The sequence below is a fragment of the Mesoplodon densirostris genome, chromosome X, assembly GCF_025265405.1.
Source record: "Mesoplodon densirostris isolate mMesDen1 chromosome X, mMesDen1 primary haplotype, whole genome shotgun sequence".
Lineage (NCBI taxonomy): Eukaryota > Metazoa > Chordata > Mammalia > Artiodactyla > Ziphiidae > Mesoplodon > Mesoplodon densirostris.
Genome location: NC_082681.1, coordinates 33,329,391 through 33,345,359, shown reverse-complemented (window position 1 = coordinate 33,345,359; position 15,969 = coordinate 33,329,391). Strand labels below are relative to the sequence as shown.

Below are 15,969 nucleotides of genomic sequence, written 5' to 3'. Positions count from 1 at the left end.
TCTCTGAATCTTTATTCAATCCTCACGAGCAACCCTTTGAGGTAGATATTACTATTATACCCAATGTAGATGAGGAAAGGAAGGCTTAGAGAGATTAAGCAATCAGCCCAAAGTCTCAGAGCCAATAGTAGCAGAGCAAGGATTCAAGTGTAGGTCTATCTGTCCGACTTTGAACAATTCTCTTCTATTACCTCAGTGATCTTGGAACCTGAATCCCAGACTCCACTTCTGGGCACATATTGCTGCATAGCTCCAAACACACCTCCATGCATACTATCAGTCCAAGCTCTAGGCAGACCTCTAAAAACATGAGATCTCTGAGGAAGAAAGAAAAAACATGGGAGTTGGAATGTCTGCACATTAACAGTGGAATGTCACTGTCATAATACTTAAAGCATTCTTGGGGTGTGTAAAGAGGAGTGAATATGGTGATACCAGCCAACACTGTGTGCCGGGCACTAGGTAAGCACATCATGTATTTATTTGTTCTCTCATCAATGTTTACAACAGTGAGGTAGAATCAGCTGAGAAGCAGGTCCAAATTCCTCCCTCCTTGTTTTTTGACAGGAGAGGAGTCGGGAATGGAAGATGAGTAGTCCAATTAGGCACTGATGCTCGAGTTCACTATTACCTGAAGCAGTCTGTCTCTCTGGACCTCTGGAGTGGGGCCTATTTTGCTTCCTGATCTTTCAGACTCAGACTCCAACATGAAGGTGCTGTCATAGGACAGGGCTTTGTTCCCCATGCTGCTCTTGGCCCTGGACAGGAAGGAAAAAGTCTTATGAAAGCAGCCAAGGGAACCAAAGGAACCAAAAACACATGCATCAATATGTCTATAACATGGCCTACCATAGACACCTCAGAAGCATATGTGCTGACACAGAAAGTTGTCCGTGAGATATAGAGTGAAAAAAATAAAGAATAGTATGGTCCCATTTAATACATATACGTATATTACATACATATGTAGGTTGTGTTCATAGAGAAAAGTCTGGAAGGATATCCACCATATTGTTAGTGGTGGTTCCCTCTGAGGAATGGCACTAGGAAGAGGAGGGGTATTTTCATTTTATACTCTATGTACTTCTGCATAATTTTGATCTTTTTTAATGATCAACACGTACCTTTTTTATATAATAGCTTTACTTTTACTGAGATATAGTTTACCTACCATACAATTCACCATTGAAAGTATACAGTTCAGTAGTGGCAACACTGAGGAAGGGGAGGGAAGACCCTGAATCTTGCTATTATTAAGATGAGAGTTATAAAAGATCTTTCACACCCAATTTGTCTCTAGTGTTTGTTTGTTTTTTTGATTAAAAATACCACATATGTGCCCAGATGCTGGATACTTTCATCCACCAGGTCTTTTCCTCTTTCACACAAGGGTTCTGCAATATATTTGTCCTATTTTCAAAGTCATCTTATACACCTACCCTACCCACCTCCAGCTTGCTAAAGCCGGATGGAAAAACCTTCTGATTGGGAATGGAACCAGGTTGATAAGAATTATGTTAGGACAAATCAGGGGAAAGTTAGAAGCAAATGAAAGGTTAAAGGCACAAAACACTCCTTTGGGGATGTGGGAATATATTTCACCTTTTAAAATTTTCAACCAAAGACATCACAAGAAAAGAAAACTACAAACCAATATATCTTATGAATATAGATGCAAAAATCTTCAATAAAATACTAGCCATCTGAACCCAGCAACATATAAAAAGAATTATACACTATGACCAAGTAGGACTTGCAAGGAATGCAAGGTTACTTTAATATATGAAAACCAATTAATGGAATATACAATATCAATAGAATAAAAAGAAGAAACCACGTACATGGTCACTTCAATAGATGCAGAAAAAGCATTTGTAGAATCCAACACTTTTTCATGAAAAATACACTCAACCTTGATGGAGACATCTGTGAGAAACACACAGCTAATATCATAATGATGAAAGACTGGATATTTTCTCCCTCGGATCAAGAACAAGACAAGGATGTCTGCTCTCACCACGTCTAGTCTGCATTGTACTGGGTTCTAGCCAGGGAAATTAAGTAAGAAAATGAAGTAAAAGGCATCCATACTGGACAGGGAGAAGTGAAATTATCTCTAATCACGGATGACATAATCTTGTGTATAAAACTCCTAAGGAACCCATTAAGAACTACTAGAACTAATCAATGAGCTCAGCAAGGTTGCAGGATACAAGACCAATATACAAAAATTGATTGTATTTCTATATTCTTGCAATGAACAATCCAAAAGTGAAATTTAGAAAACACTTCCACTCACAATGCCACCAAAAAGAATAAAATATGGATGAACCTAGAGATTATTATGCTAAGTGAAATAAATCAGACAGAGAAAGACAAATACTGTATGATCTCACTTATATGTGGAATCTAAAAAACAAAACAAAAAACAAGACAAAACAGAAAAAGACTTATAGATACAGACAGCAAACTAGTGGTTGCCAGAGAGGAGGGGAGGTGGGGGGCTGGGCTAAATAGGTTAAGGGGATTAAGAGATACAAACTCCCAGGTATAAAATAAATGTCATGGGGATGTACTATACAACATGAGGAATATAGTCAATAATACTGTAATAATTTTGTGTGGTGACAGATGGCTACTAAACTTATCATGGTGATCATTTCATAATGTATTTGATCAACTCAGTATGTTGCACAGTTGAAACTAACATAATGTTGTGTCAACTATACATCAATTTAAAATTTTTATAGAAAAGAATAAAATAGGAATAAATTTAACGAAAGCTGTGTAAAACTTATACTCTGAAAACTATAAAACACTGATGAAAGAAATTAAAGAAGACCTAAATAAATGGAAAGACAACCTATGTTCACAAATTGGAAGACAATCTTGTCAAGAGGGCAATACTCCACAAATTGATCTACAGATTTAATGCAATCTCTTTAGAAATTTCAGCTGCCTTAAATTTTTTTTTTTGCAATAATGGACAAGCCGATCTTAAAATTCAAAGCGAAGTGCTAGGGACCACAAATAGCCAAAACAATCTTGAAAACGGTGCATAAAGTTGGAGGACTCGGGGCTTCCCTGGTGGCGCAGTGGTTGAGAGTCCGCCTGCCGATGCAGGGGACATGGGATCATGCCCCGGTCTGGGAAGATCCCACATGCCGCGGAGCGGCTGGGCCCGTGAGCCATGGCCGCTAAGCCTGCGCGTCCGGAGCCTGTGCTCTGCAACGGGAGAGGCCACAACAGTGAGAGGCCCGCATACCGCAAAAAAAAAAAAAAAAAAAAAAAAAAAAGTTGGAGGACTCACACTTGCCAATTTTAAACTTACTACAAAGCTACAGTAATCAAGACAGTGTAGTACTGGCATGATAGACATATAGATCAATGAAATAGAAGGGAGAGTCCAGAAATGAACCCAATAATCTATGGTTAACTGATTTGCAAAAAGGGTGCCAAGACCATTCAATTGGGAAAGAATAGTTTTTTTAATAAATGGTGCTGGGACAACTGGATAGCCACATGCAAGAGAATGAAGTTAGACCCTTATTTCATACCATATATAAAAATTAACTCCAAATAGGTCAAAGACCGAAATATAAGAGCCAGAACTCTTAGAAGAAATCATAGGGGTATATCTTCATGACCTGGATTTGGCAATGGATTCTTAGACATGACACCAAAAACTTAAGCAACAAAAGGAAAAAAAACAGATAAATAGATTTCATCAAAATTACAACCTTTTGTACTTCAAAAGACAACCCACATAATGGGAGAAAAACTGTATACCTGATAAGGGACTTGTATCTAGAATATACAAGAAACTCTTATAATTCAATAATAAAAATAAAAAAGAATGAAATTTTGCCATTTGCAGCAACATGAATGGACTTGGAGGACATTATGCTAAGTGAAATAAGTCAGACAGAAAAAGACAAGTACTGTATGATAGCACTTATATGTGGAATCTAAAAAGTACAACAAACTAGTGAATAAAACACAAAAGAAGGAGACTCACAGATATAGAGAACAAGCTAGTGGTTACCAGTGGGAAGAGGGAAGGTGGAAGGGCAATATAGGGGTAAGGGGGGAAAAGGGTTACTATGGGATTATATGAAATCACGTGTGTGAAACTTTTGAAAATTGTAAAGCACAATAGAATTTAAAGATTCTTTCATTCAAAAAATAAAAAATAAAAATATAGATAATCTAATTAAAAATGGACAAAGGACCTCAATAAACATTCCTCCAAAGAAGGCATACAAATAGCTAACAAACCCATGAAAAGATGTTCAACATCATTAGTCAGCAGGGAAATACAAATTCAAACCATAATGAAATGCCATTTCATACCCACTAGAATGGCTAGAAACGAAACTAAGATAACAAGTATTGGCAAGGTTGTAGAGAAATTGGAAACCCCATACACTGCTGGAGGGAATGTAAAAGAATTCAGACACTTTGGAAAACAGTCTGGTGGTTCCTTGAAAAATTAAACATTAAATTACCATGTGACCCAGCAACCTCACTTCTAGGTATATACCCAAGAGAAATAAAAATATATCTATCCAAAAACTTATACACAAATCTCCACAGCAGCATGCTTCATAATAGCCAAAAGGTGGAAATAACCCAATATCTGTCGATTGATGAGTGCATAAAGTGTAATATATCCATGCAGTGGAATGCAATTCAATTTTTAAAGGAATAAAGTACTGATACATGTTACAACATGGATGACTCTTGAAGACACGCTAAGGGAATCAAGCCAGTCACAGAAGACCATATATCGTATGATTCCATATATATGAAATATCCAGAATAAGCAAATTTATAGAGGCAGAAAGTAGATAAGTGGCCACCTATGATTGGACTGGGGTTAGGCAGGAATGGAGATTGACTGCTAATGGGTACAGGGGTTCTTTTAGGGAGGGATGAAAATGTTTTTAAATTAAAGTAATTTTTAATACTTCAAATACTTTTTTCCATTTATTATCTTTATTGCCAAATTATACATGTAGGCTGGCATTTTTTAAAAAGAATCTGTAAATGGTAACTAGAGTAGCAGCTCAGGCAGTGTAGGGCTAGCACCCACCTTGTCACTGTGAGCCCGCCTGGCTGAGCGATGAGCACATGGGATATTTGATTGTGACACACTCCAAGGACAATGTGGTGTTCTGGGGATTAAAATGGCACCCACGCTAAGGTGGCTTGTGGGCCAGCAGGGAGGAGAGGAGGCAAATGTCTGCCACTTTGTAGTAAAGTCCTACCCACATTTTCCCTAAAACTCTCCTACCCAGGTGGCCCTGGTGGTGAAGGCAAGGTTCTCTGCTTTATGAAAATAGCAGAAAATGAACGTGACTCTAGAGAAACACAATGGAGTTGTTTCTGACGCAGCACTGGGAGAGCATCTCTACACGTTCGCTCATTACGCACACATACACACTTCCATTCACTGCTTCTCTATGACCTGCTGGCTCAAATCAGGCTTGAGACCAGTGTAGGATCTGTGACTACTCCACCTCCCCTGCTTTGTGCAGAAAAACTGCGAGGAAATCTTAGGCCATAAGTGGGCTTAGAAACTCTGTCATTTCCATGGCGTGCATCAGCCAGAGTATAACCATTGAACTGGCCCTCTAGTGTCAAGCCCTCCCTCATCGAAGGATTACATTAGCACCAGCTGTGGTCAGGTTTGTCGGAAACCAAACCTCCTGTCCACTCCCTGGAGGCAAAGAAAAGAAAACACATCTAAAATCCAAATAAAATCTTGGCCTTAATTAAAGGCAATAAAGTGTAGTACACCAGCACCCACGAAAAAATCAAATAGAGGAATGGGATTTGTCCATTCTATCAGATACAGCTTAAAACACTCTTGGAAATAGATACTGGACCTATTGTACAGCACAGGAGAGGGCTGGCCATAAGTTTTGTTATGATTGATCGCTTCAATTGATGAAAAAAGCTGATCTCTCTAACTCCCGAGTGATATTCTCCAGGGTTTGTCCCCTAGCAATTAAGCAAGAGGTTTGGGTCAGGGGTGAACTTCAGGCCTCCTAAGGTATATTCTTAATTAATTTACGCTCCTTGCAAAAAAAAAAACACAATAAAAAGACCAATCTCAGGTCCTTAGAAAAACACCCTTCCTCATGTATGAACTAGTTCATGCACTTATACTCACTCCCTCTCACTCTCCCTTCCTCCCTTCCCCCCCCCCCCGCCCCAGAGGTGCGCACGCACACACCTTCTTAGTCTGGAGAATACATCAGACTAAGTGGGCCATTTTGGAGGGAGAGGCACAAGTAAAAAGGGGCAAGGTAGAACTTCAGTAGAGACAGCCCTTGCCAATTTGTAGAGACAAAGCAGAATAAACCCAAACTTCCCTCTCCCACCTCACCCTCTGGGTTTTTTGTAGGGCTAGTCTCAGTTTTCCTTAGACCTCTAATGCAATGGTCTATAATGGTATGATTTGTGAGGTATGAGGCAAGCCCCTTTGCAAAACCATCTCCCTTGCTAGTAAAGCTATCTGAAATACCTCACATTCAATGCACTCATGAAGGTCCTTTTTAAGGAGAACTACGTGCTGTTAGTGGGCAGTATAACATGTTTGCTAACTATCCCATTACCTCCAAGTAAAGCCTTGAGGGAATGGGTAGCAGTACCCGTGAGCTCTGTAGGGAGTCCAGATAAGTCTGGAGTTTAAGGCCAGGGGAACAGACCCAAGTGGAACTCCATAGACAGGAATCCAATTGATCCAGGAACAGCTGCAGGTACTGGGTGTCCAGTTTTTCCACAATAAGATGTGGAAGTTGAGGCTTCAAAGATGAAAATTTGAATAGGAGTGGCAATGGTGGCTGAGAAACAGTCTTCCCCATACCTTCTGTGACCAGTTACAGCATTTCCCCCAGTCTCCTGGGATGGAGGGAGAAATGAATTTGGGTTCTTTGCTTGCTTGCTTTCTTGTTTTTACATTAACACAGTGATTTCATCCTTATGCCCCAACCCAGCTAGATGGCTTCACTATCTAAGACTTTGATCACACATTAGGAGATCTGGAGTCTGAGGGCTGGGCAAGCAAACCAGCTCAAGCTTCCTAAACGACAGAGGCCATCCTTACCTTATGAAACAGAGTCCTCCGGCTCCTAACTGATAGGCCCCTACATCTCCTTGTAGCTGTGACGGCGCAGGTTGCCCTGATCCACCAGCACCCTCTCACGCAGCACTCTTGGGGGAGGGGGTATGCATTTGTCATACTCCATCCAACCCACTGAGCTGTGCAGCCCAGATGGCAAACATATATATATATATATATATATATATATATATATATATATATATATATATATATATATATGTATGCGCACAGGGAAAGGCCTCCAGACCCAGCTCCCACAGGCAGGGAGGCCAAGAGTCCCTGGGACCAAAGGCCCATTGGAGACTTGGCTGCCAAAGGGGGACCCGGATCTAGCTACCTCCCCCTTGCCCCGCCCCCACCCCCTGCCCCACCTGAGCTTACCTAGGCTTGGTTTGTTGACCTTTGCAAACTGGCTTCACAAAAACCATGTCAATACTGTCACAGGACAAGCTTGATTTGAGCCTCCTCCTTCCCCAGGCATCTTCAGGCTCTTCTTTCTTCTTCTTCTCAAAAAATTTCTTGAAGCCTTTAAATTTGGATTTCTCCTTTCCTGGAAGTTAGAATTGAAAGTGAGGCAGAGTGTGACGGTGGAAGGGAAGACAGGAGAGGAAACGGCCTTCGTTGCAGGAATGAGGACTATGATCCCAGAGGCCCTCCAGGTCTCGGCCCTAATCCCCAGTGCCCACAGCACCATTCATCTGGTTTGTTCTCTTCTTAGTAACTCACTAACAAAGTAGCTGAGTTTCTGGTGAAAGCAGACGCTCAGATCCCAGCTTGTGGCCTCTGGGCAGCCTCTATTCTGGCTCAACTCACCCTGCGTTCACTTGCCACTCAATTTCAACTATTAACACACACCTCTTTCCTGGCCCTAAGAAGTTCATTCATATGCAGCAATTCTTGAGCCAACATAAGCACTTGGTACCCCGGTCGCTGGAGTCATGGTGATCCAGTTGGGGAGCGGAGCTTCCACATGTGACAGACCCTTCAGGACCCTTGGAAATCCCTGTGGGAGTTGGTACTGCCCAACCTGTGTGCTGAAAGGATGCAGACCCAAGGAGTGAGTGCAGTGAGGTTGGTGCAGTCAGGGAAGATGTCCTCAAGGAAGGGATTTATGAACAAGGGAGAGGTCTGGGAATGGGGAAGAAAGGGCTGCTGGGCAAAGAAGCTCCCTGTGCAAAGGACATGACAAAATCACCTACCCTTGCAAAGAGTTTTGCAAGGGAGGATGTGTGTGAGTGTGTATGTGTGTGCATGTGTGTGTGTATTATGTGCATTGTGTATGTTCTTCAATTATTACTGATTGGTTCAGATTATCTACAGTGCTGATGTCCTCTGCACATGCAGATAATTGAAAGTTTGCTCTATCATCATAATAAAAACCACGGCAGCAGTGAGGAATGTGAGCTTTAAATGCTCCTCAGGCTTTGTTTGGGCTTTCTTGAGCTTCCTAGTAAGCACATATATCTTTACCGGGGCTCAGCAGAAGAGGGGAAAAGGCAGGGGAGTTTGCACTGCATTCTTCAGAGGCAAGGAAACAACTCTTAGTGCTTTGCATGCAATAATTTACCAACTCAGGCGTCTCATTCCAATTTCCAACAGCCTGGTCTCTGGAAGGCCTCTTGTCAGCACAGCAATGCTGCAGTGGCAGCGAAGGGCCCAGCCAAGGGAATTGCCGACAAGGCTGCCATTAGAAAGACTTAGTGGTGTGATGGAAAGCACCACCCAAGAGTCAGAAAACTCTGGAATCCTGGGCTTGGCTCTGCTATCGATTAGCTCTGTGACCTCGGGTAAGTCACTCAACCTCTCTGGGGCTCAGCTGGAAAATGAGGGAATCACGCTAATCAGCATCTCCCAGAGTATGTTCAGAGGGAAACTCATAGGTCTGTTGCATGAAAAGGGGGTCTGCAGTCTCGTCAATCTGGGAAATGCTGATTAAACAGAGTTTAAGGGTGTGCCTTGCAACAAGACTCTTCTGAAACTTCAGCATGTGTGTGGTGAAGCGCCAAGAAACGGGGTAACAGTGTTGTCTCTCCAATGCATGTATGCAGAACGTCTGGCCAAACACACTTTGGGAAATGCTGAAGTAGGGCCCCTTCTAGAGCTGAATGCTATGGCCGGTTTGTGTACTGATTAATCCTAGGCCTGCCTATTCGAAAGGTTTCTAAACTTCAAGACCTGCCTTAAGTCCAGTTTCCCACCATCACTACAATTCATGCTCCTCTCCGTACACCTAAAACTTGACTGTCGGCACCACAAGTTCTGCATCTGAATGTTCTCTAGTCTGCGCATTCATTCATTCATTCACCTATTCAATGAACGTTTATTAAGGTCAAGCACTTACTATGTTTGGGGTATCGGTGAGAAAGGAATAAGATACGGTTCTTGGAGCTTCCCTGGTGGTGCAGTGGTTGACAATCTGCCTGCTAATGCAGGGGACACGGGTTCGAGCCCTGGTCTGGGACAATCCCACATGCCGCGGAGCAACTAGGCCCGTGAGCCACAACTACTGAGCCTGAGCACCTGGAGCGTGTGCTCTGCACAAGAGAGGCCACGATAGTGAGAGGCCCGCGCACCGCGATGAAGAGTGGCCCCCGCTGGCCACAACTAGAGAAAGCCCTCGCACAGAAACGAAGACCCAACACAGCCAAAACTAAATTAATTAATTAATTAACTCCTACCCCCAACATCTTAAAAAAATGTGTAGCTTTATATTTAAAAAAAAAGATACGGTTCTACGTCTTAGCTACTGTCCCCCACATCTAGGCTGTAGGCGGGCCCTCTTTAGCATCCTCTTTAGCAACTAGCACAGTGCAAAGCACGCTGTGACACTCGAGAGAAAACTGAGTCCACTGAGGGGTGCAGAGTACCAACACAGCTTGTCACTTCCTTTAAACTGAGATCACTGAGCAGAGCCATCCTTAAGCATCCTATAGTTTATACACTGGCCCTTACTGGGGTTGACATAAATTATAAATAATGTGGTAAAGAGCTTGGCATAGGATCTGGCATGTAGTAAATGCTAATAAATGTGAGCTCAAATTAGGGAATCAATAATTGTCTATTAAGACCAGATTCAATTCTATCTGTAGAATTGATCTATCAATTCTATCCGTCTACTCTATCTATCTAGCGATAAGGGGAAGAACCCCATATCTATAACTCAATAGTGAACTCTAAAATATACATGATTAGAAGCAGAAGCCAGCACGGGTTGGGGCAATACAAGAAGACGGTAGGCCTGTGTGCTTGGTAATCGTTGCTTAAGTAACTTCAGTTTTGAATGATTTGAGGAATTTCTCATCTACTAGGATGTACCTATATAGATAGGGTCATGGTTAGGATAAACTTGGCAATTCTACCTTGAGACAGACAGAATAAAGAGCAAAGATACAATAGGAAAAACATGTTTTCCCAAGCTTCCTGCCTCAATTTTTTAAGGACAAAATCAAACTAATTTTTATGATAATAAATTATTTAAAATGATATTTGACCTCATAGAACTACTGTGAGGATTCAACGTGAAAGTGCTGAAAAGTATACAGGATGGAGTAAGCTGGCTCTAAAGTAATCTATATTTTGCTCTCTGGCCTTCTTTCTTAATCTTCCCACCCCCAAAGGATTTCTAAAATCCATGAAATAGTGAGATTTTTATGTAAAATCCTGATTACTATACTATACTAATTACTATAATCAGTTTTTTTTAATACATTTATTTATTTATTTATTTTTGGCTGCGTTGGGTCTTCGTTGCTGCGCACGGGCTTTGTCTTGCGGCAGTGGGGTCTATTCTTTGTTGCAGTGTGGGGGCTTCTCGTTGTGGTAGCTTCCTTCATTGCCGAGCACGGGCTCTAGACCCGCGGGCTTCAGTAGTTGTGGCACACAGGCTCAGTAGCTGTGGTGCACAGGCTTAGTTGCCCCACGGCATGTGGGATCTTCCTGGAAGGAGGGCTCGAACCGGTGTCCCCTGCATTGGCAGGTGGATTCTTAACCACTGCGCCACCAGGGAAGTCCCCTATAATCAGTTTTTTGCTGGGATGTATTTACCAACTGGATCTCTGGGGAAAATGCCCTTATTTGTAATATTTGCCTACTTCTGTGGTGTAAATCCTCCCATCATGGTCAATTTCAAGCTACTAACATGACATTTAGGGAGAGACGTGCACAGCCTCCCAAGCCAGTGTAAGGTAGCTCCAACACACCATGAAATAACTCCTGCCCAGTGAGGATGAACTGGGCAGTGTCCCCTCACAAACGGGAAGGAGCCTTTGCAGGCACTGCCATTTTTCAAACAGAAGGAATGAGATTTATTGATTCTTGACAGGTGGATCTCCTTCTGGCCTTCTGAAACGAGAACAACTTTCTGCTCAGAGTGTTTGGAAACATAATGATTATTGCCCTTCTTGCTTTGAAATCCCAGAATGGAAGGGAGGAGGGCAAAGCTAGATGATTTGGAGTTGCAAACCTGCTTCTCACAAACCAGCAAAGACAGAGGGGACAGAATCAGTAGGTGGTAGCTCAATCTGTGACACAATCTACAAACACTTAATAACTGAATAAAAACACTGCTAATAAACTTTTCAGGCTGTAAAACTGAATGTACCAAACATAGTCATTGTATGAGCAAACCAAATTATGCATTAACACATTTTTATGTTCCTAAATTAACCAAACGACTAGTGACTATAGAACTGTAAAAGGTGTTAAAAATTAAGTATGCGTATATTCCAATGTTTCCCCAGTCTTCCATTTTTGCTCGGCAGAAACAACTTATTTTCCCACGAGGATTTAAAATACCTTAAGCAATGCATGTTTCTTTCAACCTTGGCCACTAGGAGGCAGAGAATGTTTCCTTTCCTCCCTCGGGGGTAGCTCTGGGTATAGTGGTGGTATAGCTTCGCTGGTAGGGAGTTGGGGAGACACCAAGAGGTGGGGTGGGCTGCCCATTGATCTGGGGCAGTGACTTGAAAATTGGACATAGCCGGGCTTCCCTGGTGGCTCAGTGGTTGAGAGTCCACCTGCCGATGCAGGGGACACGGGTTCGTGCCCCGGTCCGGGAAGATCCCACATGCCGTGGAGCGGCTGGGCCCATGAGCCATGGCCGCTGAGCCTGCGCGTACGGAGCCTGTGCGCCGCAATGGCAGAGGCCACAACGGTGAGAGGCCCGTGTACCGCAAAAAAAAAAAAAAAAATTGGACATAGCCTTACTAAGCAATCCATTGCCAGACATCCAGCTCAGCTGCAAGAGTCCAAGTCTTCAGCCTGCTCTGGCTTAGGAGAGCTCTCCATCCCCGACAGCATCAGACCCCGTGTATGGAGACCCTGGGAGTGAGATACAAAGCTGGGAACTGTCCGCGTGCTATGTTACTTTCGAAACCCTAATGGAATCCGAGACACTTGCCATATATTCACTGGTGTAAGTTGGCCTTTCAAATTTTCTTTTGTAAAGGGGTGCCTTTAAATTGCCAGCAGCTGGGGCTTCCCTGGTGGCACAGTGATTGAGAGTCCACCTGACAATGCAGGCGACCCGGGTTCGAGCCCTGGTCCGGGAAGGTCCCACGTGCCATGGAGCAACTAAGCCCGTGCACCACAACTACTGAGCCTGTGCTCTGGAGCCCGCAAGCCACAACTACGGAAGCCAGCGCGCCTAGAGCCCATGCTCTGCAACAAGAGAAGCCACCGCGATGAGAAGCCTGCGCACTGCAACGAAGAGTAGCCCCCTGTCGCCACAACTAGAGAAAGCCCGCATGCAGCAACAAAGACCCGATACAGCCAAAAATAAATAGATAGATAAATAAATTAATAAATTTATTTTTTTTAAAAAATTGCCAGCAGCTGAGCTCTGTGTGGTCTGGTTTCCAAAGTTGCTGAAAGTGTAAAGGGTAGATAGCCCTAGACAGCAGGTTTGGGTCAAAACCCACATTGGTATCCAGCAATGTCTATGGAGGTCACCTATACACTGGGTAACTTATGCCACCACGAGGCACAGCAGTGGCGGTCAGTGAGCTGACAGCTGTTTGGACTTCTCCTGTAACAAAGCCATTGACTTCCCTGTCCAAGCCCAAGGACTACATATCCCCAAACAGGCAGTAGCTTTCAACATCCTCATCCACCCAGGGCCTGCAGTGCATCACATACCAGAAAACAGCCCATGGAAGCAGTCCTCTCCCCTTCCCCCAGACAAGAACACACTTAAATCCAATGAAGAGATCATTGCTTTGGGTTGTATATTTGCTTATTTACCATGCACACAGGCAGCCCTTCTGGGTTGAGCTTGAGCTTTCAAAATGCATCGCGCATAATGGTGACCTTGTGCTCTTGTGTTGCTGCTTGGAAAGAAGACTCTTCTAACCAGCCTTTCTTCCCTTCAACCTCCCAACCGCACCTTATTCTCTGGCTGGCAATGACTAATACTAAACATGTACCCAAATGCTGGGTCTCTGTAAGAAAAACATCTTGGGAACAGAGAAAGGGCATTTCCTTACCTCCACTCTTTATCAAGATGCAGCTCATTGACACCTTTTTTTCTAGGCACCTGTCTAGCTCATATCCAGAAAGATAGATCAGTTCATTTGGCAGTTGGGGTTGCCTTGGTGAGGAGGCCTATCATTCATTTATTTATTCATTCATTCATTACAAACTTTTGAGTGTCTAGTCACTCTCTCTGAGACCCAATACTGAACAATGGTGACACAGAGGTGAAGAGCCAAGCCCTGCCCTCAAGGATCCACGCACCATGTTCAGATTCCCCAACTCACATCATTAGTGAAGTCAGGCCTCCGGCAAGCCACAAGAAGTTTCCCCTCTCTCTGTCCTTCCAGACCAAGTCTTCTGCACCACACTAAGAAAACTCAGCAAACATTGAAGAACAACCACAATGAACTGTTAAATTCAGTTCTGCCTTTAAATTCAATGGCTCATCTTATGTCTTATGGTTCCTCCCCTTCCCCCCACCTTTTTTCAGTGTCAGTAAAGCTTATCATTGTTTAGTGACCTTTGCCTATTACCCCACTCATGGTCTCCTATCATTCACAGGTGGCACCATAATTTATGCAATGGATAGGTTTTGCGAAAGAAATTTTTGTAAATTGATTCCCATTTAACAGAAGCCTACGGTGTCTTCTCTGTTACTATCCCCCCTTTACTCCTCAAATTACAAATTTATCTGTTGGTTAAGTCTGGATTACTATCTACAGCAAAACCTCAGTTGAATCTCTCAGATCCTGGCCTGCTCTGATTTTTTTTTTCTGATTAAGCAGAAATACTTCTCCTGCCTTAGTAAATGGAACCTGCTAACCATCCCCAAAGAAGATTGCAGGGCCTAGACAAAACTCTTTTGACTATCAGAGTTTGAGATGAAAGAGAAGAGATTAGAAGATGGAAAACTAAATATGGACTGAGTCTAGCTAGTGTCATTAGAAATTTGATAGGAACTTGTTTTCTTGTGACTTGATTCTTTTTTCTAGGGGTTAAACACATTAAACAAATCTAGTTCTAGTTATCAAGATTTTATTGGGTTACTTACCCTCATCACTGGCCTCCAGAACTTCCATACTGCCAGAAATTTCACTTAGTGATTCAGCTATAGTTCAATCACTAAAATAAAATATAGAGCAAAAAACAAAAAATCATTTACTGTCTAGGATATAATACAATCATTTTACCCTACTCCTTATCCTCCAGTTAGATTCTTAAACTATGCAAGAAAACATATACAAAGGGAATTGCCATTAGAGAGAATTATTCTTCCTTAAAAAAGACAATGATTCCACATATATGAAATATCCAGGATAGGCAGACACATAGACACAGAAATTGTCTTGCTTAGGGCTAGAGGGACGAGGGTGGTTTTTTTTTGAGTGATAGAGGACAGAGTTTCTTTTTGAGGTGATGACAATGCTCTTAAATTAACTGTGGTGATGGTTGCACAAATCTTTGAATATATTAAAAAGCATTGAATTGTACACTTTAAATGGGTGAATTGTATAATATGTGAATTATAGCTCAATAAAGCTGTTACCAAAATATAAAAGACAAATGTACAAAACCTGATCTATTGCTTTGTGTTGGGGCCCATTACATTTGGAGGCCTGTTACTATTCATGGGTATGCCCAGGCAGACACAATTGTATTGATAAGCCATAAAGAAAAAAATTGAGATATTTGACTACATAAAAATTTTAAACTTTTGGCCAAAAAGAGTAAAGAGTCTACAAAAGAATAACAAACTAGGAAGCAATACTTACAACAAATATAGATAAAAGGTGCCAATTTTCTTAATTTGTCAATTGTGCATATAAATCAATAAATGACAAACAACTGGACATAAAATGGGGCAAAGGATACAGCAGGAAGTTTATAGAAAAAGAAATACATAAAGAAAAGCTCAGTCCTACTCATAATTAAAGAAATGTAAATCAAAGTATCAAGTTAACATTTTTACCTATCAGATTGTCCAAAAGTTTTAATTTTGATGATATTCCATGCTGACAAGGATGAGAAAAGTGGACACGCTCATACATTATGAAGTGTAAATTGCTCTCTGAAGAACAATTTCACAGTATCAAAAGTTAACACTACACCTACCTTTTGATCCAGTAGCATCACCACTAGAACTTCACCCTGTAGCTATACTCACACTGGTACACAAAAATCTATATGCAAGAATGTTTATCACAGCATTGTTTTAAGCAGCCCAAAGTGGGAAACAACCAAAGTGACCATCAAAAGGATAATCCTCCCATGACTCTGATTCTATATCACGGGAGAATTATCTGTCCCTGGGCTCCTTTCCATTAGTGCAGATAATCAATTGAGAGCCTACTGTACATTTTCAGTCT

The 15,969-nt window shown here is 42.2% G+C and overlaps 1 protein-coding gene across 1 annotated transcript in view; it reads right to left on the bottom strand.

The window, feature by feature from the left end:
* Nucleotides 1–14,682, bottom strand: part of KIAA1210 (KIAA1210 ortholog) — a 34,585-nt gene extending 19,903 nt beyond the window's left edge. Inside the window, 4 exon segments of the mRNA XM_060086411.1 lie at nt 192–317; nt 632–758; nt 7,514–7,682; nt 14,655–14,682. Coding sequence (XP_059942394.1) covers nt 192–317; nt 632–758; nt 7,514–7,682; nt 14,655–14,682 — 450 coding nt within the window.
* Between the last annotated feature and the right edge of the window lie 1,287 nt (nt 14,683–15,969).